At 50.0% G+C, this 23,617-nt stretch overlaps 1 protein-coding gene across 2 annotated transcripts in view; it reads left to right on the forward strand.

Annotated features, from left to right (window-relative positions):
- The window catches only part of PRKCB (protein kinase C beta), a 107,267-nt gene that overhangs the window by 79,030 nt on the left and 4,620 nt on the right, over positions 1 to 23,617 (forward strand). Inside the window, exons 11-17 of one of the 2 annotated variants that reach the window (XM_030482747.2) lie at positions 1,692 to 1,783; positions 2,692 to 2,754; positions 4,707 to 4,845; positions 8,153 to 8,233; positions 8,482 to 8,589; positions 13,902 to 14,042; positions 19,331 to 20,691. In XM_030482747.2, the coding sequence (XP_030338607.1) occupies positions 1,692 to 1,783; positions 2,692 to 2,754; positions 4,707 to 4,845; positions 8,153 to 8,233; positions 8,482 to 8,589; positions 13,902 to 14,042; positions 19,331 to 19,489 (783 nt within the window). In that variant the 3' untranslated portion in view covers positions 19,490 to 20,691. Of the gene's footprint in view, positions 1 to 1,691; positions 1,784 to 2,691; positions 2,755 to 4,706; positions 4,846 to 8,152; positions 8,234 to 8,481; positions 8,590 to 13,901; positions 14,043 to 19,330; positions 20,692 to 23,617 lie in introns of those variants that run through there. The other variant, XM_030482749.2, reaches the window with a different exon arrangement.

Below are 23,617 nucleotides of genomic sequence, written 5' to 3' on the forward strand. Positions count from 1 at the left end.
TAGTGGAAGGTGTCCCTGCCCATGGCAGGGGGTTGGAACTGGAGGAGCTTTATGGCTCCTTCCAACCCAAACCAGGCTGGGATTCTACCATTAAGTAATATTGCCCCCCTGAAGCTTTAGCATTGCTCTAGCCTTTGTGTCTTCCTCTTCCATGGCCTAAGGGCTGGGGCAGCCCAGGGGTGGCTTTGGGCTCCTGTACATCCAGGCCCCATGACTGGTATTTGAAGGCTGTAGGAAGTTGCTTGTTTTAAGAAGGGTGGCTCAAGCCTGATGTTACACAGCACTTTGCTGTCCTCATCCATAACTAGCACAGGTTGGAGCACAGATGTCTGCTGGTAGGGAGGACCCACTCACATGGTGGTCCGGAGCTGCTGCTTCTCCTTCCCTGAGAAACATCCTGCACTGGTTTAGGTTGGTGGGTCTGGATTCCTGCAGGATTTTCCTCACAGCCATTTCCCATTAGAAAAAAGAGCTGTGAAACATCAGAGGGAAGTGGCGTTCCAAGGGCACAATTCCCCAGGGAAAGATGTTGGGGTGTGGAGTTCCCACTTGCCCCAGTCTCCGCAGCCTCCCAGGACTTGCAGGGCTCTGTTTGGGATGCAGCGTGATAAGATTCACTTGCTTTTGGATTATTAATCTGGTTTTGTGGGAATGCTCAAGTCTTGCTTCTTGCCTTGTTGCTCTCAGCATTGATCATCACCCACAGTTTCTCGAATTCCCAGCAATGTTTCGAGGACTGGGCTTGCATCCAGCAGGACTCACACTTCCAATGGATGCAGGAGCTGTGCTGTCTATTCCACACCCCCACTAGCTCACCACTGCTCCAGGGCAGAGCATGGTGCAAGCCTGAAGCGTGGTGCAGAGCAAAACACATCCCTTCAGAAGCTTGCTTGGGAATTCCTTAGGGCTGCACCTCTGTGGCTGTGGAAGAGGAGTGCTTTCATCTGGAGAGAACTAATGAAAGCAAAGCTCGTTCTACACATTAGAACAAAGTCAGTGTGTGCTCTTTGGTGGCTGTGATTCTATCTACCTGCAGGTGTCAAAGGCGCTGACTGGCCTGTTTGTTCTACCCTTAACAATTGCTTAATTAACGATGTGTGAACATGAAGTGCAGCCTCAGCACAGACTGGGAGGGGTGAGAGAAGGGGGTGCAGCCTCCTTCCACCTCCCCACATCAACCAGGTCTGTGCAGTGTGTGCTCACCCTCTCAGCCTGGGATGCTGGGAATGTCGCGCATCCCTTCTGGTGCTTGGCGAAATCACACTGGCCACTGCCTGTGCACGGCAGCTCCTGTCTCTTGTGCATCTCTTGATTGAAACTGTGCAGAGCCTGGAGAAATACCAGCAGGGAGGTGTCTGCTCCAGCACCCTGCAAATGGCCTCAGTGAAGGATGAGAGCAGATTTGTTAACGGGAAGCAAAAAACGCTGGTTTAGGAATTCCTCCGCTCGCCTTCTCCATCAGATCTGTCTGCAGAGGTGCAGAGCTAAAGTCCAGAGCATTGCAAAGCAATTAGTACGTCTGTCTGATGGGCTCTGTGTGAGCACCAGCTCCACCTGCACCCCCTGGGAAGGGCAATGATGACAGTTGTGTTGCCATGAAAAATCCAGGTTGGAGCTGTCAGCTCTGACCCCTGCGGATTCCCTGCACTGATAATTCTGCTGCTAATTGTTTGCTTTTGTTTTTCCTCTAGGATCGCTTGTATTTTGTGATGGAATACGTGAATGGTGGGGACTTAATGTACCAGATCCAGCAGGTTGGGAGGTTTAAAGAGCCACATGCTGTGTAAGTTCAGTAGCCCTTGTTTGGCACCTTCAGGGTAGGTATTTGGTGTACCTTTTGTCATAGAGCTGGAGGGACAGTCCAAGCCACAGGCTTTTGTGGAGCAACTCCAGGGCAGAAAGGGAGGGGAAAGGAAAGCAGGAATCAGAAGGTGCAGGATGACCCTTTGCCTGGTGCCAAGGGTGCTGGTGCCTCCAGCTCCTCTTTGGGATCCATTGCACTGGTTGATAGGTAAGTAATTGACCTTCATAAAAGCCCAGGCAGGAGGTTTGGAAGCTCCTGGGGGACACCAGGAGCATGCTTCTGGTCTGCCCTCTGCCCTTCCCAGGGTATAAGAAGGACACTGGGTCTTTGGCTCCTCTACTGGGGTTGCCAACCTGGCTGTTAACTGCTGGCTTTTGGCTTCTTCTCCACATAACATGGACAGAGCAGAATGTGTTTGTGAAAGCCTTCATCTGCTTAAATAAAGAACACAGCGAGTGAGCAGAGCCTGGTGGGTGTGAACTGGTGGTTTGAGCTCTTGGCAGAGTCCTCCCAGACCCAGAATGTTTATTAAAGAAGGCAGTGGCACTGTGTGTTATCTCCTCGGCCTCCCCAAGATGACAGATAACTTCTCAAGCCACGTTGCCAGCGCACAGTAACAAACAGCTCTCACTTGATGTGAATTTGTGTAACATGAAGTGACAGCTCCTGCTAGCCCACAGCAGCCTGATCACATCCCTGCCCATGCTGGCAATGCCAGGTTGTGTCATTCTTCTGTGATGCTTGTCTGGAGGGTTTACGTTGTGCTGTCTTTATCCTTTGGTCACATATGCCCCACACCTTTCATTTGGCACGATTGCATTGGAAAGGTTTTCATTTTGATTCATCTCCTTTAATTATGGGTGTCCCTTTCAAACCTTTCACTGCAGATTCTACGCAGCAGAAATAGCCATTGGCCTCTTCTTCCTGCAGAGCAAAGGCATCATTTACCGGTAGGTGAGCAAGTTCCTCCTTCCTCTCTTCCCCCTGAGGACTCTAGCCGCAGCCGGAGCAGTGTCGGGACTGTGGTGCTGTGCAGGGCTCTGTGATGCTCCTGCCACGGATGGGGTCTAGCAGCTGCCACCCAAACCAGGGTTGTGAGCCTCAAAGTGTCACTGGGTTTGGAGCAAGTCCCCGTCTTTGCCCCCATTTCATAGGAAGGCAGCTTTGGTTCCATTCTTGCCTCTGTTTCATGCATTTCAATCCATACAACACAAACGCTCACTGGCAGCGCGGACTGATGCTGAGTCACTTGTTCTGCTGCAGGGCACTATTCTCTTACATTAACACTAGGATTAGTGCTTATGAATGGCTTATCTGCACTTATCCTACTGTTAACGGTGCTGGACCAGGCCCTGGTTAAGCACTGAAACTAGTGTACTGCTCCTCATCCCTGCTCCAGAGTATTCCCAGAGCCCAAGGTAGAGCAGAGCATGCTAGTGACTGTCAGATACCATTAAATGCTTTGCAAAAAAGAGATGCCAGCTGTGCTACTGAAGTTAGGAGATGCTGAAGACTGCTCTGAAGATGAAAGAAGTGGAGCAAACCTGATGTGAGGGATGTTTTCTGCCATCAGCCACTACAGAGAGATTCTAGGTCTGTCAGTCCCCAGTGCCATTCCTTCCTTCCTTCCTCTGAATCCGAATCCAGGCTGTGTCTGTCTACCTTTGGCCTGTCAGGCTTCTAAGAACTGGCACAATAATTGGATAAAACAGTCTTAGAAAACAGCAAGAAGTTGTAAATTATACTATTCTTTTACTGGATGCTTACTTAATATAAGCCTTGTGCACCGTGCAGCCCCATGGCACTGCTGAGCAGGCTGTTCCCAATGGGGTCATAGAATTCCAGACTGATTTGAGTTGGAAGGGGCCATAAAGCTCCTCCAGCTCCAACCCCCTGCCACGGGCAGGGACACCTTCCACTAGAGCAGGTTGCTCCAAGCCCCTGTGTCCAACCCGGCCTTGAACACTGCCAGGGATGGGGCAGCCACAGCTTCTCTGGGCACCCTGTGCCAGCGCCTCAGCACCCTCACTGGGAAGAACTTCTGCCTCAGAGCTCATCTCAATCTCCCCTCTGGCAGGTTAAAGCCATTCCCCTTGTCCTGTCCCCACATGTCCTTGTTCAAAGCCCTTCTCCAGGTTTCTCACCTGCCTTAGAACTTGCTGTCGCCCTCAGGCCAGGGAAATCTTGCAGTATGCTCCAGAATTGAACTAGAGACCTTTGAGTAATGCCTTGCAGTATAGAACATAAGCCAGGAGTGTCCCAAATCACAGAACTGTGTGATAATTACATGGCTGGTAATGTACAAATTGCACCTGAAATGCTGAGTGTTGGCTACAGAACTGTCCTTCAGGCTGGAACCCCATCTCTTGAGGGGCCAGGGATAAGATCGGGAGCTCTGAAACTGTCCCTGCAGTTTGTGCTGAAGAGCAAAGCTCCTGCATGGTTGGGTCCAAGTAACAGATACTCTGTGGCTGAGGATCAGAGAGAAACACAGTGATTGGTGTTTCCATGGGGGAGCGTAGCGCAGGTGATGCAGGATGTCTGCTGAGTAGGTGCTTCTTCATCGCTGGTGAACGTTAAGTACACTTTGATTTCCATAGGTGCAAAAAAATAGATCTATTAAATCTGCCTCCCTGGTAGATGAGAGTGTTTCCCGTCACACGCTTAAAAGCGATTTGCCCAGCATGGTGTTCCTGTGGGTTAAAAGTAAAGTAAACACTTCATCCTGACAGAGCTCTGGCTTATTTGTACTCATTTCCCCAGTGTTATCCTGCAAAGAGCCTGGGTGTGAGACAAAGCCAGAGCTCACTTGCAGGAGGGCTCCTGGAGACAGCAAATTTGTGTCCTTGCTGGGTGGCTTCACGTGTGGTCTTTTGTGTCATTGCTCTGCTTTGCTTTGTAGGGACCTAAAGCTGGACAATGTGATGCTGGACAGTGAGGGGCACATAAAGATCGCAGACTTCGGCATGTGCAAGGAGAACATCTGGGACGGGGTGACCACCAAGACCTTCTGCGGCACTCCAGACTACATTGCACCTGAGGTAGGGTTTGCAGAGGCAGCCGCTGCTCTGTGCGTGTTCCAGCAGCCTGACTGATGCTCTTTTCCATGGGATGACCTTCATTTGGGCAGCTGATTGGAACAGGGACATTAGTGAATTCACCCTCAGCCTGGGAAGTCCATCCCCTTGGCACTGGCTGTCCCCAGGGGCTACCTTAAGGAAGCAATGATGCTGGATCTGGCTCTCTGTTGGCTATTTGCCCTGCTTCTGCCTCTGAGTACAGCAGATCCTTTGTGCTGGTCTCCCTGCAGCGTGCTTTCCCTCTCTGGGTGTTTTTCCCATGTCTGTGCTGCTGGCATCACCATGCCTGTCTGGTCCTTGGCATGCTCAAACCCACCGAGGGCTGCTCTTCACACGCTTTCTTGCTCCCAGAGAAGATGAGCCCAGGAGCTCAGCTTTGCTCCTCACCATGTGTGACAGCGCTTCCAGCACAATGAGAAAAATGGAATTATCAGCGGATAATATTTCCATGTGAAGTGGAAACCTTTAGATCTCTCCAGCTTGCTGCTTGCAGTGAAGGGCTGCGTGTCTGATGAGGGGAGGCTCCCTGACTACAGCTCTAGATTGCTCCAAAATTGCTTTGCATTTGGTTATTACTCATGTGATAGAGTCATACATGACACATGAAGTGCTATGGGGTGCCATTTAATGTCAGGCTTGTGGAACTCAGGTGGGTAACTATTCGCAAATGTCTGTTCCCTCTCAAATCTTCTCCCTCCACTGAATTTTCAATGTTGAGATTAATATTTATTCATTTAAATATTTTAGAGGAAGAGGTTCTCTTTGCTGGGACATAGAGGCACTTGTGAGCTGAGCTGCATTGTGTCTGGCTGCAGCCACAGCAGTGTTTAATTACTCATTCCAATGTGTGTTACATACCCACATCCTACCAAGATTGATATCGGTGTTCTCTTGGTCCATAGCTCAGTTGCTGTGTGATTAATGCTCTTTCAAAGCAGGACAAATGACCAGTTCTCTTGGTATTTTCCTGAGCATTACCACTTCAACTCATCCTCTTCTCCTTGCTTGAAGTTTTTTTCCCACAAAATCAAAACAGAAAATGTGAAATGAGGGTGCAAATCACTACGGTACACAGGGATGGTATTAAATATGCTATAGTGGGTCTCAAAGAGTGAATTTACACCTGCCTGTTTTGTGGATGGCAATAGGGGGATGCCCCTCTGCTGTGCTCTCCAGCTGAACAGCCAAGCCTGCAGCACTCCAGGGGGGTCCTGCTGGACCGTGCTTCCTCCCTTAGGAAGCTGCAATGTTCTCAAGCCAACACATCTTCAGGGTAAAAATGTCCTGTGACTTGCTTGACCCATTTTTAGGGCTTTTTCTATTCTAAGATACAGCTCTACGTGCCAAGGGCACAGGTACTGAGTGCAGATACCCCATGCATGTGGTTCCCTCTGAACAAAACATGTTGGATTCTGACCTTCCCCAACATGCCATCAGTGACTTCAATTTGCAGAGATGCTTTCCTGCAAGGATTTCTCTGAAGGGCTGTTTTCTTTTAAAGGCCTTTATGGTGTGAACAGTTCACACCTCAATTTCCCAGAGCTCTCATAGATCATCTAAAGAACAAGTGGGAGGAACTTCAAGTGTGCTCGGTCGAGGAAATTCAGAGCTGAAAGTCAGTGTCTGATCTTGGTGGGAAGGTCTGGCCAGACCACAGGATGCTGTCAAGGCAGCTGGGGTTGTGTCATTGCATTTGGATGTGTGGCTGGACCAGGGCAGAAGAGAACATTGGAGCCAGTCTTGTCTAATCATGCAGGATGGAACTCGCCTCTTATGTGGGGTGGCAGCACCTACCCTGCATCTTGATGTACCCCCTGGCTGGATCCTTTTGGACACTTCAGAGGTCTTTTGAGAGCTGCTGAACATGAAGACTCTTGAGGCTGAAGGGCCATCCCTGACAATGTTCAAGGCCAGGTTGGACGGGGCTTGGAGCAACGTGGTCTGGCAGAAGGTGTCTCTGCCCATGGCAGGGGGTTGGAGCTGGTGGAGCTTTAAGGTCCCTTCCAGCCCAAACCATTCTATGATTCTGTGGTTTGCCCGTGGGACTGGAGCCTTGCCTGGGGACAGTCCTCTGGAGCTGGATTGCTGTGTACGTTCTCCCATGATTAGCATATGATTTGCATTTGTGCTGGAGTGCAGGAATCTGTGCGGAATAGAACCCTGCAATTAGGATGAATACATCACGTAATTGTTTTGCATTAAGTAACAGATGGCAGAGCCCAGGGCCTGTCAAAGCCCAAGCGCTGCAGTGACGCCCAGCACCAGCCACCCAGCAGTGAAACCAGGGCTTGAAAGACCTGCAGGAGCCTGTCTCCTCCTGCGGTCCCTGCGCGGGACCTGTCACTGCTCCCCTCGGATGTGGATGGAGGGTGGAAGGACCCCCATGATGAAGGGATAAGGAGGGGGCTGGCTGGAGGCTTCACTAGTGAGGGACTGAGCCCTCCATGGGTTTCAGCTGTAGGTACCCCAAAGCGCCAACGCACACAGGTGAGGGCACCCACTGTACGGCGGCAGGTTCATTGGGTGGCTTTGCTGCAGGTCATACAATGGTGAAATTTGGGGTATTTCAGGTTTTGCAGAGTGAATCATGGAAAATACAATTCCTGGCTTGGTGCCTTACCCTCAATAAATGCTGATATCTTTAAATTTAAAATCCCAAACCCCAAAGTTAGATCCCAACTCCAACACAGCCACACTGCTCGGGTGAGGGTAGGGCTGTCAGTTATTAGGTTGTGAGGGATGTTCCTCAATAAATATCAGACAGCAAACTGGCAGCCTGGAATGCAGAGGGGTTTGGCTGCCCATATGCTGCAATTCTGTTTTAAAGGGCCACGTACTATCCATGCAGGGATAAACTCTGTACTGATATTTCAAACCAACTGCACTGAAGTCAGTGGGGAAGAAAAACTCCAAAGGGCATGAGGGTGAGTGGGAATGGCTCCTGCTCCGGTGGACCTGGCTGTGCCCAGGCTGGAGAGCACAGCAAATATGAAGTTCCACCTGAATCAGAAGGAATCTGTCTCAAGTCACAGCAAATATTCTGTTTATGTTTCTAATATTTAGTGCACACTTGAAGGCTGGTGATTTTTTTAAAGCTACTGAACCCTCTGCCTACCACATGCTGTTTCTAATTGCAGCTCCCCCCTGTTCAGGGACTGATGTCTCAGTAAATAACGTCCTTCTGACCTGGACTACAACTGGAAATGGGTTTGTGTTGTGCCAACAGGTTAAAAATGGGAGTGTAACCGTGCTGTTTGTGTTGTTTCAGATAATTGCTTATCAGCCCTATGGGAAGTCTGTGGATTGGTGGGCATTTGGCGTCCTGCTCTATGAAATGTTAGCTGGCCAGGTAATTGAATTTTAATTGATTCTTATGGGATTGGGTTAGGTTCCATTGTGAGCTGTGATTTGTTCTGTTGCTGGTACACAGTGGGGGGGGTGTCTTCTCGGTGCTGGTGATGAAGCTGTGGATGCAGCACTGAGACACAGGGCACTGTGCAGTGCAGCCAGAGCTGGCTTCGTGGCTGAGGATCACAGCAGCAAATGGAAGCTCAGAGGCCACGAAATGCCACTGAACCTCTGTTTGCTTTGCCCTAGGCTCCCTTTGAGGGGGAAGATGAAGATGAGCTCTTCCAGTCCATCATGGAGCACAACGTCGCCTACCCCAAGTCCATGTCCAAGGAGGCTGTGGCGATCTGCAAAGGGGTAAGGGCTGGCCTGTGTTTTGCCAGGAGGAGGAGTGCAGCCATGGGTGCAGGAATGTCCATGCACCTCCAGCAGTGTGCAGACCTAGGTGCATGGTCCCAGCTTCTCCCTGTTCTCCTCTGGGAGAATGTGGCAAAACCCAGTTGTGTTCTGCTGTGCTCTGCTCCTACAACACGACTTGTGCTAATTCGTGTGTATGTACTGAAACCAAGTAAAAATAGCACCTGGATCTATTCTGTGCCATTACACTGAGCAGAAATGCAGGTAGGACCTGAGGGCTGGCCTGTCTGTGCTCAGGTGAAGGTCAGGAGGAAATGGGAGCATTGGTTGGGATGTGGGGATTGAGGACATCTGCCCAGAGACCCTGTTCCCTGTTAGGTACCAACAGGGGAGCTTTATGCTTATCTTTCCCTGAAAAGGAAAATGATGCTCAGAGAAAATGACTGTGGTTTCTGACTGGTTTTTCTAAGATCAGATACAAACCCTTCATCCTGCAGCAGTTTCCATGTAGCTGTAATGAGTTGTCCCTTGGGCCACCTCCAGTTCAGTGCCCCAGTACTGTTGAGTCAGGGCAGTACCTCCATTATCAGAGCTCTCAATTTGCAGTGAAGCTCTGCATTGCCCTGTGCCTTGAGCTCTCTATGGGCTGGCCCTAGGCAAGACTTAGATGCAGTCTGCGCTGATTTGAGCCGTGATGAATAAAGGCTGGCTAGGTCCTGATGTTATTGTGCATGTGGTTATTGCTTGGGACCGAGCCTCATCTCAGCCAGGCAGTGTCAAATGGTGCTATAAATATGTGTTTGTGTAGGAATTTAAAAAATGTTTGCTTTTAACAGTTAATATTTAAAACATCTGAGCTTTCCGTGTCTGAAAATAGCGTTTCTATCTACAAATGACACATCTCGCGCTTCACGCTCCCACTGCGGCATTTCAGAGCCTCTTCCCAGTGTTGCCAGGATTCAACACTGGTGTTAAAGAGGAGTATTCACTTGTCCTGTGGGAGAAGCTGCTGCAGGTGATCCTGTGGGCGCAGGGAGGGAGATGCTGTCCAGGCATCCTTTGGTGGAATGTAGGGAAATCAAGTCCTTAATTCAGAAACACTGGTGACTGGAGGGGGAATTTCCACAGGCTTTCTTACCATCTCTCATTCCTGTTGTTGGCTGGGACATAAGGAGAAAGCCCAGTGGCTGGGCAGAAGGGAGGGAAGATGCTTTTGGTGATGCTGTGAACACCATTATACCCATGGTGCCTGAGGGAGCAGATGCTGGAACAGGGTTGAATCTCACTGTCAGCTTCGTTGCTGTTGCATCAGTCAGAATGGGAACGCTGTAAATAGACGAGAAGAGCCCATGACTGAAACATCTGCTGGGTGTAGCTGCAGTGGCTTTTCTCACTTTGGGAACTGGGAGGCTGCATGGGAGGATGTTCAGCCATGCAGGGAGGGCTTGGCTCTTATGAATTCCTGTGGGTTTTTGCAGGGAAGTGGCAGTTCCCCTTGTACAACTGTTGTTTCAGGAAGTGCACCCAAACTTGTGACATTCCTTGTCATCACCAAACTGCTACACCAGAAAGTTCAATTAGAAATAAGTGCAGTATTTAAGAACTGTCAGTAAGCTGGAAACAAGGTAGTTACATTTCCCCTGGAATACAGTGAAATATGTCCCAATGAACTGCAGGGGCACCGAGGCCCCACTGCCTGTGTTGTATGTGGTAGGTCTTGCAGGAGGGCACAAACCCAGCCTGGTACCAGTGCAGAGAACAAGCAATTGAAGAAGCCTCGACTCCAGAATGTGAAGGGTTTGGTATTTCACTGCTCTCCAAAACAATGGTGGTGTTCCCACGCGGCTTCACTCTGCGCGCCGGTGCCAGTCATCGCTTACTGCTGCACAGCGCGGAGATGAAAAGCATTTGATTCTGAAAGCCTTGTGTTGGTCTGAGCCAAGAAACAAGCATTCATCAGAGATCATTGGCTGGGAAGTAAATGGAGAGTTCACCAGGACGTAGCTCCTTGACTCGCAGTCAGCAGCAATTAGCAGATCAAACAGAGCATTTCCCTCCTCTGCTGTCAGCTCAGGTTTTGTCTGAAGGCTGATGTTGGAGCTGCTGTTCCGTGGTGCAGGTAGCTCAGCGCTGCTCTCTTGAGCTCTGCTTCGGTTGTCAGGAGCCAGGCTCCCATTCCTGGGCACTGGCACAAGCCATCAACTGTTTTCCCGTATGGAGGGGTTTGACCGTGCCTGAGCAAAGCAGCCCTTTCCAGGTGAGCAGGTTGTCTGTGAATAGCAGCTCCCTTTTTGATCTCTGCCTGGTAGCAAAGGCATTCAATGGCAGGTTTTCTGCAGTGAAGATCCTAGCTATTTAGAGTAGTATTTCCAGTGGTGTCTCAGTGGCTGTGGGTAGGAGAAGGGCAGCTGGAAGGTGGGAGCATTGGGATCTGCTCCTGGCTGCAGTTGGGATGAGGCCAGATGGTGCTGCCATGGTGGCATGGCACAGAAGTGTGCCCAGGCAAAGGAGCTGATGGTGCCCTGATGGGAAGGTCCCAGTGGGGCTGCTGCCCATGAGCCATGTGGTCTCACAAACGTGGGCAAAGATCATCTGGGTCAGCTTTGTTCCTCTTGGTGCTGTTCAGTGAACACGCAGCATCCACGTGCCTTCCAGATAGTAAGAACCCCAGCTAACGCCGAGGTTTAGCAAAGCAGTTGAATCCAGACTTGGACATTCCCTGTATCTGAGCTGCGAACATCAGACATGATTTGGTCTGAAACATCCTTATCTGCAGAAGCCTGAAGGGTTTTCACTGCGTTAGTATGGGGATTAAATCAACCTGTTCCTGTTTAATGCAAACAAAGCTAAATGATGATCCTACGTAAGCCAGGAGAATCAATCTGCATGTTTATGGGGTACTATATATCAATAACAGATGGTGCCTTCATGCTCACATGCATAAAATCACAATAGGAAAACAAGAAAATGTAATTTCTGGATGCATGTATAGAAATACTGTGATGTGGCAGTTGAAGGTAGAGGTGTCGGTGTGTTCAGGAGCAGCACTTCACAGCAAAGACTCACAGATGGATTTCTTTACATGTTTGCTGCAAACTAAGCTATTTAGATGGGATATTAGGAAAAATGTCCTCAATGAGAGGGCTGTAAAGCACTGGAACAGGCTGCCCAGGGCAGTGGTGGAGTCACCATCCCTGGAGGGATTTAAAAGACTTGTAGATGTTGTGCTTGGGGGCATGGCTTACTGGTGGCCTTGGCAGTGCTGAGTTAATGGCTGGATTCGATGATCTTAAAGATCCTTTCCAAACTGAATGATTCTATGATTCTATTTGATGTGACACCCGTATCGTTATATCAGTTCATTAGCATGTTCCAGACTTTCACATTGTCGTCAAAGACTGGCTTTATCCTAGAATCACAGAATCCCAGATTGGTTTGAGTTGGAAGGGACCTTAAAGATCATCCAGTTCCAGCCCCCTGCCACGGGCAGGGACACCTTCCACTAGAGCAGGTTGCTCCAAGCCCTGTCTAACTTAGGAAAACCTTGTTCAGTCACAGGATGCTTTTTATTCTCTGGCTTTATCACAGCTAAAGTGGGACCTGATTGAATGGTCAGGATGCTGTCTGGAGCCCACTGAGGACATGCAAAGATGCTCTTGCTCAGCTGAGCCCAAGTCAGTGTGAAGGGGATGTAGTGAGAGATAAGGGATGGTGAGGTTCAGTGGGGCAGGGAGCGGGCAGATGCCTGCCCATGGGCTGAGGTGATGTGAAAGCTGCCTTGCTGTGCTGCCTTGGCAGTGGTGGGCTCCCTGCCCTGCTGGTGGCACCACTCCCCTCTCTTCCCAGGGGACAGTGGCCAGATTCAGCCCCTCCTGCTTGTACCAGCTGCTCATTCAAGATACAAGGACGCAGAACATCTTCTGCCTTACCAGGCTTCTTACACTGGGGTTTGTTGGTGGTTTTCTTTATAAAGGGCTGCCTGCTGCCATACCAAAGGAAACTGTATTGTTTACCCCCAAAGCAGTAAAACAGGAGTTAGAAAAACATCTTGCTTTGCTTTTTGCTGCCAGCTGGCCCCCCTGCCCTCCCCTGCAGCCCACCAGTGCAGCTCCAGCAAGTCTCCTCACACAGGATGGGCTCTGAACGCTGATGCGGATGCCAGTCACATCCCTGCCCCGAGGAGAGGCAGGTCTGACCATCTGGAAAATCACTTGTCCAGCTTGGGAAGCCTGGTGGGCCCTTGCTGTGTGCAGATGGGCTTCTCAGGGGGTGCTGCTGGCTCAGGGAAGCCTCGCTCCATCAGTCTTGGAGCTGCAGGTTGCCTCGCAGCTGGCTGGCTGTGAATGTAGAGCTATTTGCTAGCACAGTGGTGAGCAGTTCCACTCTTGCTTCACATTTATTGGGGTTTTTTCCTTTAAGGATAGTTTTTGGTTGTTTTGGTTATTTTTGGCAGGCTTTTCCTTAGTCTCAGCTCCCTGTTGTAGCACTATTTTTAGAGATGAGCTTCCCTGAACAAGTTTGGCTTGTGCAATCATGGATGGCATGGATGGCTGATGTGGGGGTTTGTTCACCCCTTGCGCCCAGTGGGCTGCCCAGTGCTTGGACTGATGTGTTTCTTTTCATTACAAAACACTTGCTTACAAAAATCTTTCCTCTGGGGGGCCAGTCCCAACAGAAGTTGGGCCCCAGGACCCAGAGTCAACCTCTGCACAGCTCTGGGATCAGTTTTAACTGCCCTGCTTTTAATAAAGCAGCCCTTTTGTTGCAAGTGTACAGCTCATATTCTCTGTGCTTATCAACATCATATAAATCTCTGGAATCGTCATCTGATCTCTGGACACAGCTCAAACAATGCCCCCAGGATATTAATATTGTACGGCTGTCCTTAATTCCTGTGGCCCATTTCACTTCCACTGGCCCTTATTGAGCCAGTGGAGAGGAGAAGTTTAGATGATAAACAACATTAATGGACTGTTGGGCTTTTTCCTCCAGCAGGCTGCTGTGACTGCAGCCGTGCAGGGAGTTATTTCTCGGTGAACCAATTTCATTCCCAGAGGAACAGAGGATGTGCTCATCCCATCCAGCACTCATGTGCAACCTGCTTAGTCTGGTTCATAAGCCGATGTCAGCCATTCCTGTGTCTGGAGCTGCTCCAGCTTCTCCCTCTGCCTCAAGCAGCAGCCTCAGGCAGAAGAGATGGGAGCCCTGATGAGGGGTATCCTGAGGCAGCGGCTGCAGGGTACAGGCTGCCGGGGGCATCACTGCAGTTGAACACCCTATGGGTGACTGTTCCTTCTCTTCCTCTCCCCAAGCTGATGACCAAGCACCCTGCCAAGCGCCTGGGATGCGGCCCAGAAGGGGAGCGGGACATCAAGGAGCACGCGTTCTTCCGCTACATCGACTGGGACAAGCTGGAGCGGAAGGAGATCCAACCTCCCTTCAAGCCAAAGGCTGTAAGTGTGCCTGCGGGAAGCGCGGTTCTCCCGTCCTCTCCTATGCGCCGGTTCTCTCCTGCACAGCAGCTCCCACTCGTGCTGGTGGTTGCACAACCACATAAGTGCAGCGTGGACGTCCCATTTCTCTGCTCAGAACGTCGCTTCTCCTCAGATTTGGCACATGCCAAACCCCATCTGTGAAAGGATAACTCTCGGATGCCTTGTCTCACTCTGGCTTGCAGGGGTAGGAGCATCCCCATCAGCTCACGGATGTAATTCCATTGCCATACTGTCTGTCTGTTATCCCAGGGGTTGGTCTTTCTGTTGGTTTCTTTCCCTCCTTTCTTCTCAATCTGAACAGGTCTCTTTCTTTAATCTGAACTTTATTTCAAGCCCTATAGCTCAGCACCTTCCTGTCTGAGTTGGCAGCAGAGCTGGATTTCACTCACATTTCTCTCCAAGGTGAAGCAATGGAAGGCTGGAGCAGGCTCGCAGGTGGAGGAGCTCTGTGGTGAGGATCTGAATGCTCTCTGCCATCCCTTTGGGATGGGCTGTTCTAGCCAGAGATGCTGTGGGGGGAGCTGAGCTGCCAGCAGCGAAACTGAGGCAGAGACATGAATAATGTGAAAGCTGTTGGTCAAAAGAGACAAAAAGACAGACTACTTGACTGCCCCTGGGTCCAGCCATCATTGCAGTGACCCTGCAGTGCCAGTGCAGGGGGGCAGCACAAGCTGCAGAGTGGGTCTCGTTGCCCGCACACGGGGTTCATGCTGTGCAGTGCCAGGGTAAGGTCACAGCTAAGTCAAAGTCTCCACAGTGGTCCAGGTCCTTAAGGCATGGGCTTATTCATGTGTGTCCACCTCCTGCATGCCCACTGCTGCTGTGTCCTAGTTGGGCACTGGTGTTTTACAGAAAACTGTGAATCCAAAGTTAAATCTGATTTATGTGGCTGATACAAACCGGTATTCATGCCCACTGATCAAGAGGTTGGAACTAGAGGAACTTCAAGGTCCCTTCCAACCCAAACCAGTCTGGCATTCTGTGATGGCATGCTCTCTTAATCCATCATTGTGGATCACAACTTGGAGTCCAGAGATGCTCCCTGTGTTTAACTCAGCCTTCCCCTGCCTCACTGCCCTTAACAGCCTGGACACATCTGCTTTTCCTCACTTTTCAGTAAACCTATTCTTTTGAAGGGACCCCTTCAGTGCTTGGAAAAACACCGCTTGCAGGGAAAACATGGGGTGGGAATCCATTTGATGCAGCGTGCTCAGCTCCTTTAGCTCTCCTCCCTCTAAATACTCTCTGCTCCAGCAGCCTTTTCCCTTCTTACAGCTCCTTGCTTGACTGATCAAAGAGGAATAAGCTATTAGCTGGGCCTGGCAGGAGCCTCCTCTTCCTCCTGGTGTGCAGCACAGATGGGGCAGCAGGAGGTCTCCTCCTTGCCCTGGGGCTGCCAGCGATGCCCGGCCTGTGTTTGGGGCTGCCTTTTAGTTTCAGACAAATATTTTTATCAAGTTTCTATTCAATTATATAGACAAATGTTATTTTATACAAATATTTCTACAAATATTACTTTTTGTACAAATGTCACTTTTTATACAAATATTTCTACAAATGTCACTTTTTGTACAAATATTTATACAAATGTTACTTTTTAGACAACTATTTATACAAACTCCTGCAGTGATGCCTTTTCAGGAAGCTCTATGGGGCACTGTCCTCAGAAGCGTCCACTTCCATGGCTGAGAGCTGTTTTGGTGTGATGCAGTCTCAGGCTGCCCTCTGTATCAGCCAAGACAATAATGTCCCATTTTCCTTGTCTCAGGAATGTGGAGATCCAGTTGCTGGTAGGCAGCTGGTGATGATTAGCACAGAGGTTCTGCATTGCTGCTGCTTTCCTTTCCCTCAGAAGCAGTGGAATCTTCAAGCCATTAGACCATGTAGGAACGGCATTACTGGGAAGGCATTAGCTTTGACATCAAAGTATAATTGTGCAAGAGTATTTGAGTTATTTGTACACATCGTGATTTGCTGACTGAGGGTGGGATATGACCTTTGTCCAAAGGATGCTGACACATGTGGCAGGAATGCTGCTCTGCATCTGGAGTCCATTGGCAGGGCTGAACAGGCACCGGGGCTTTGGGGTCTTGTTCTGCAAGAGCCTGTTTCTCCTGAAATCCATAGCTCCTGCTGTTCCCCTCCTTTGTGCTCATTTGCTAATGGAGCTGCTGCTGCATCCCCCCTCTACGCTGCCCTTTCCTCCTGAGTAGATCCCCAGCACCGCTGTTTGCCTCAGGTTGTGGCACAATGCTGCCATTTGGTGTTTTACGGTTAACTATTGGATTCTACCAAAAGTGCTTTCTTCCTGGTTTTATGGTTTAAACTGTGCTGATTTTGTCCTGCTTTAAATGTCTGATTTCTTTAAGCCCTTTTGACACTGGACTTTGGAAGGGGGGTGGGAAGCTGTGCCCATCGCTTCTTGCCTAATGGCTGGCACTGGGGAGAAATCACCCTTTGATAGGACAGGGAGATTAGCAGAAGGGTAGGCGCAGTTGCTGTGGGATTTAGGTAGGATTAAGACAACTCAGGTACCTGCTGAGAGCTGATATTTCAGCAGCAGTGCATCTGCGCTGGAAAACGCTGCTCCTTTCATGCCAGCTGTGAGCGCAGATCAGAGCGGCAGAGATGGAAATCCAGGCTTGAGCACCTTCACAATGTATTGGATGGGTCAGAGGAAGGACATTGCTCACTGCTCCTGACCGTCAGCATTCACACAGGGGTTGAGTCCTGCTGGAGAGGGGGTTTGTGCTAGTCTGGCTCTTTACCTTGGCTTAAGGCTTTTTCTTTTAATTAGCTTCTATAAAGCTATTGTCATAGAATCCCAGACTGGAAGGGACTTTTTAAAGCTCCTCCAGTTCCAACCCCTTGCCATGGGCAGGGACACCTTCCACTAGAGTAGGTTGCTCCAAGCCCCCGTGTCCAACCTGGCCTTGTCATTCGGCAGTATAGAATAAGACACAAATATGGGCTCAGTGTCTGCCTACAAAAGCCTCCCCGTGCTCCAGCCCCGTGCAGTGCAACAGGAAAACAGACCCTTGAGCCCTGTGCCTGGCTTGGGTGTTACATGCAGAGCTGAAAATGAATTCTCCAGAGCTCATGTGTTGCTTCGTGCTTTGTGCTTGATTAACCTTTATCACAGAGACGGTAACGAGACAGATCAGGGGCTGGGCTGTCTTTGGTGCACAGAAACACAGCAGGTTTGACATGGGGCTGTGCTTGGCTGCTCCGTGCTTTGGCTTGTGCATAACAATTCCTTTCGTGGGGCTGCAGTTCCCCTGGGAGTGTGTTTACACTTGCCTGCTTTCCCTGTCTCTCACCGAGATAATTATTGTTTTTGGTATCTAATTACTCCTTTACTTTACATAAAGCCTGGTGATTTGCAAAGTCTCCTCATTTTGAAGCATTGAAATCACATGGCAGCGCACAGGATTAGTCACAACAGGACAGTGGCTTAAAAAAATGGCTTTTAATCTAATAATTTTTAATTGCATAAATTAACTTTGCTCTAACTGCTTTACATTAATTAATATTGAAATGCCATTTATAGACCTGGATGTGTCAAAACGCCGCTTCCCCTGCCTGAGCATTTCTGTAGCCCTAGTTTCAGTTTCTACGAGGTGAGTTTGAGTGCTTGCCTAAGTAATTCCCTAATTAGATGAGATTTAAAGATTGAGGAGGCCAACAGTGGGCAGGAGGATGCCGTGGGGAGACGGTAGGATGTGTTCAGGTTAAACATCTCCTCTCATAATCAGGATTTACCCCGGTAGCCTCAGGGTCCTGTAAGGACTTTGAGTCTCTGAGATTCCCCTCTGATTATTCAGCCAATATTTCCAGTGTATTGGGAAGAAAGCAGCTTTGTTCATACGAGAAATGAAAGCCAGGGTCCTACATCAGAAAACCCTCACAGTGAATGCTCCCAGCTTTTGCCTGGAGCAATGATGAACATGCTGGAGCATCTTGAGCAGGGGTATGGGATGATTAACCAGACACTTAACAACAAAAAGCACTATTGTTCCCCCTGACCAGTGCAGAGGGGCTCTTGGTGAGGACCCAGGTTCATGCTGCCACCTAAATTGCCCTAAACATGATGTATCTATTGCCAGAGGTGTCTGTGAGCCCTGGTCCTCCCTCCGGTAGCAAGGAGCCAGGTTTCTAACCCAGGAAGGTCAAAGATGCCTGTGAAGCTTGCGGGATTGTGGCTGTACCACTGGTTTGGGCCAAAAACCTTGGGAAATTGAAGGTATCTTCAGCCCACCACTTCTCCTTGGCGCTGGAGCAAGGGCTTCGTCGCAGCTGGAGAACATCCATCCTTGGCTTCTTGTGATCTTTGATTGCATCTTGGGATCAGTGGAAAATATTATATTATGCCTTTTGTCTCTGTTCGAAATCAAGCTGGAAACTGATAAAATAGAAAGGCTATCTTCTAAGCTGACAGTTTTATTTCTGCAGCTCAGAAAGAAAAGTCATTCTGTGCTGGCTATAAATATTAGACAGGACACATTGGGGATTTATGTAAGATAAATTCCCACCCTCCCCCTTTCTCCATTCAGGATGGAGTGATGCCTGTACATTAATAGAGTACTAAAATGAGGCAGAGTTTTCACAACGTGGCTTTAGATCAATGTATAACTCCATGCAGCATGTCTCCTGTCCTTCGACAGGGAGCTTCATTTCAGAAGCTTTAACGAGAAATAAAACCTTTTTTACTTCTTGCTCTCTCTTATCACTCGTGTGGGCCAGACCTTGTGTCTGACACTCCTGCAGCATTGGGCCTTGGCCACTGCAGTACAACCTTCCACGTTCCAAGAGCCGGTGGCATTGTGGCATCACAGGAGCAGCTCAGGACATGCAGGGCAGCACAAGTGTGTGTGGTCACAGCCTTCAGCCTTTGGCTTTGAGCTTGAATGTGGCTTCTGTAAACCCAAAGGGAGTTTCCAGCCTTAAAGTACTTATTTCATCCACGTGAAAGCTCCCAAAGAGGAGTTAATGCTCTTTGGTTTGCTGACCAGGGCAAGTTCTTATGCATCCAAACAAGAAGTCTGCAAACCTCACAAGGCAGGGCATGGAATACTATGGATAAACGCAACTTTTAACATTTTCCATACATGTATTCAAGTGATTTGCACCTTTTCCTTTCTGGCAGCGCCGCAGGGAGGCGAGGGCGGCGAGGCTGGAGGGTGCTGCAGCCCCATCCCATGTGCTTTTCTCCACCCACCCTTCGTTCTTTTCTTCCCCTCTCATAGTGCGGACGCAATGCTGAGAACTTCGACCGGTTTTTCACTCGCCATCCACCCGTCCTCACACCTCCCGACCAGGAAGTCATCAGGAACATTGACCAGTCAGAATTCGAAGGATTTTCTTTTGTTAACTCTGAGTTTTTTAAACCCGAAGCCAAGAGCTAAGTAGCTGCGTAGATCTCATTCCCGCATCCCTCTCATCCAGCCCCAACTGCTGATGTGACATTTTCCATTGCAAAACTTGAACTCATGGTTTTTTCCTTTAGTGCTACTATTCGAGTGACCGTATTTCAAGGCCAGAAGGGTGATTTGGGGGGTGATTGCAGGGTGAGTGATGCATGCTGCGGTTGTGCTTTTATGGCATTTTATTTGGAGAAGATGGAAACGGTTCCTTGGCTGACGGAGGTGGGACGGAGAGGTGTAAGCTGTGACAATTAGGAGAAATCTCTTCAGCGTGTGCTTTCATTCGTGCTCTTCCCTTATTTTAATATAATCATGGAAACTTAATATTTAGTTGCATTAGTGGCCAGTGAGTGTTTTTAATGGCCCCTTCACAGTGTGAACGTGCAGTGCAGGCGCTGCTGCTGAGCCCCTCAGCTCCTCCCAGCTCCAAGCAGCTCCTCTGGAGAGCTAAAGCCAATTCTGGCTTCTTTGGTAGCTCTGTCCTACTGTTTACAGCGCCCGGTGCCACCATCGGTTCATACACACACAGCCTTGGGCACGTGGTTCTCTGCGCCAGGCCTTTGCAGCAGGGATAAAGGATTAGGGAAGCCAGATCAGCTGCTTGCAAAGATTTCTCCTGAATGTGCAGCTTCTAAGTAGCATGTTTAGATCCAAAGCAACACCTTCAGTTGTAACCGGGATGTTTGAAAGAGCTGTTGCAATGCTTTGAATCCATGGTCGCCCTGGTAAATCCCACACAACTTCAGTCCTCATAGTGAAACCTTTTCCCTTTTTCCAAATGCCAAAGCAATGGATAGAGTTTGTTACCTGCGCTTTAACTGTGTCAAAAAAGGTATTAGCACAAACGGGATGCTATTTAACTGTGAACAGTATTGTGGATTTTGAGCTGAAGCTTGTAAAGGATTTGGGTTCAACTAATGCTCTTTTAAAAAATGCCACTAGATATTTAAATCTAGTTTTTCAATCTAGACCCAGGTTTTGTTTCTGGCATGGAGGAAAACATTTCGGGAAGGGTGAATTTCTCCGGAAACAATAACAATCATGCAGCTTCCCTTTATACTCCTCTGCAGATGTTCGTGGGTTGTCACTGTATCGATCTGCTTCAAGTTGTAATGTGCCAATTTTACTTTTTTTCCCCCCAATACTGATTATAAAATAAAGAGTGGGAAATAACATCAAAGAAACCTGCATGTGTTTGGCAATAATGAGTTTCTACGGTGCTGAGCTCAGAGAAACCAGGAGCGCCGAGAGTCGGGGCTGTGCTGTGGATGCTCAGGGATGCACAGCCCCAGAGCAGCACAGGCAGCAGCCCACATCACAGAGCCACGGCCCCTTCGTCCTCTGCAACATCCCCAAACCAAGGTACTGGAAGCAACTTTCAAGGGGAAACTAAATGCCTGCGTGTCCTCTGCACCAGCTCATCCTGCTCCATCATGGGCAAGGAAAGGAGCTTCTCTCCACCATCCCTTGCAGGAAGGATGCTTTGGGGTGTGAGGATGTGCTCCTGTGGGGTGCCGCAGAGCTCTGCCCCTTGGAGATCTCTCTAAATGGCTTGATCAGAGACCACTGCGTGATGTGCTTCACTCGCTGCAGCGCGTGTCGGTGACTCACGGCCCCGCTGCGCTCTCCCAGGAGCTGCTGTTAAAAGCAATTGGCAGTTTGAGCTAACGAGGAATTGCAGGTTCCCGTTAACTTCCCTTCAGAGCGTGTCAGGATTTCCCTCCTGGCTTTGGAGATCCGCTTCTGCTGAACTGCTGCGGCTCTGAGCTCTGCAAGATCATTCTGAAAGACACCGACCAGCAGCACCAACACAGCAAGGACTGCTTCCCAGCTTCCTTCATCCATACAGCCCCGGAGCTCTGGCATGGGGAAGAGGCTTGGATGCAGCAGTGGTGGCTGAGGAGGATTCCCATCTCCTGGGATGCAGGATGCAGGCATGCTGCCCTGGGTGTGGGGAGCTGGGTGCCTCTGCCACACCATCCATCCCCAGCTCCTCATCACCTCCCAGAGTCTGTTAGCCCCTTGGTGGAGGCACTCTCAGCCTTGAATTTCCCTTGCCTTCCCCTCTCTGTTTACCAGATCCACGCAGCCGTTCCCTGCCAGCTCCCAGGATATTCATCATCTTTGACAGAGGCCAAATTGCCACCAATTTCAGGCAAAATTCAAGGTAAGAACTCAGCAAACCCCGCTCTGGAGACTCACATGGGCCCTCTAGTGCTGCACTGTCCTGTGAGCCCTGCAGCAGTGCGGGGGGAGATGGGCAGCCCTGAGCCCCCTTCCTAACATCCCAGCCTTTTCCAAAGCAGCAGCAGGTTTTGCTCACCCGACGGCTTCAGGCTGAGCACTCACCCTGCCCAGTGCCATCAGCAGAGGCCACTCCAGAGGGCTGGGACCACAGTGGCAAATGTGAACATTTCATTCCCCTTTGCAGCATCCCACAGCATTCCTGCTCAGGAGGAGCTCCTGGCTCGGTCAGACCTTGGTTCAAGTGGACGTGACCTTCAGGAACTGTTTGGTCAACTCAGCATCCCTCCAGGAGCTGGACAGGAGCCTGGTGCCACCGTCAGCTCCTTCCATCTACACAAGTGGGGCTGCAAGAGATTCCATGTGCAACAGCTTCGAAACGGGCTCTTGGCAGCAAAGGGCAGTGCCTCTGCTCTCCCATTGCTCCACAACCCACCAGCCCTTCTTGTCCTCAGGGATGCTGCCTTCCATCGAGGTGGGCTTCCACTTGCGCTTCAACTGCTTCATCCTTTGCCTGGCAGAACTCTGCACCTGAACTCGGCTCCTTCACCCCGTCTGCCCTTTCCTACTCCTGCTGTGTGCCCCCAAATTCACATCGTCTTCCTTCTCTGTGTTTGGAGAGGAGCCCTGCAGGGACTCTTGATGGCTCCCAAGTGTCACTTGCTGAAAGCGAAGGCAAAGACCCAGCTCCAGGATTGGAACAAGCCATGTCCTGGCTCTTCTCCTGGCTTTTCTCTCTCTTCTCCTTGAGCTCCAGCCCTGTTTTCCTTCCCACCTTGTTCCCTCCCAGCCATCCTTGGCTCTCTGCTCTCTGGTCTTTCTTCCACAAGGCTGAAGCTGTCCCAGTGGGTTGCCTCCTGCAGCAACTGGAGTCCCCTTGTGGCCATGGAGGTCCTGGTCCACTGCTGGCATCTGGATACAACACATCGCCCGCTGGGTGCCCGGTCAGTGCAGTGCAGCGGGAGGGCAGCTGTGGTGGAGGGAGCAGCACCAGGGCACAGACGGATCCTGCGTGGTCCCTCCCATGGCCCACACGTGTGTCTGGAGGTGAGCAGCTGGTGTGAGTGTGATGGGGACCCGCAGCCACCCCGCTCTGTGATAAGATAACCCAGAGCTGCTCTGCTCCGATCACAGCAGAGCACAGGCGAGCATCCGGCATTGCGGGGCCTCCCTTCAAAGGAGAAGTCTGGAAAAGAGAAAACCAAAAAGGCCGTTTTTCAAGTTTCTGCCAGGCACCACATTTGTGGCAGTGCCCTGCCAGGGTCACACCAGGGAATGGCACTTCCTGTGCTCCCATCTCCTTTCAGCTCCTACATAGAGACACAGACAAGAGATGGGGAAGGTCTTTTGTCCGTGCTTGCTTTGGTAATGGAATGAAGCAGAGCATGTTCCCAGCCTGCAGGGTGCGGGGTGTCCCTCCTCTGCCTTTCCCTACTGATGGTGGATCCTGGGTCCGTATATTGTATCTTCAGTGCTGCAGTTCCCCATTCAGCCAAGGCACCGTAACCCTCTGCAGCCAGAACATCCCTGAATTGGGCGATCTCTGATACACACACATTTATAACAACAGCCCAAGCGTTCCCAAAGGATGGGCTCTGCAGTGCCAGTAGCAGGTTACCAGCACTAACTGAGATGATAACTCTTTTATTATTTATTTATTAGCTTGGATGTAGCTGCAAAGTGGTGGTTGTTCTGAAATCAAAATGATGAAAGGTTGCATCTGTGGAATGCGTGTTCTTTGAGGTTTTAAGCTACTGTGTATCTTCTACAGAGAACCCTGGAGCAAATCACATCCTCAAATCAATAAATCACTGTGCTGCTTAATACCATATCATAGCATAATTTTTAACGATCCAGCTTAAAGCA

This window comes from Strigops habroptila, chromosome 4, assembly GCF_004027225.2.
Source record: "Strigops habroptila isolate Jane chromosome 4, bStrHab1.2.pri, whole genome shotgun sequence".
NCBI lineage: Eukaryota > Metazoa > Chordata > Aves > Psittaciformes > Psittacidae > Strigops > Strigops habroptila.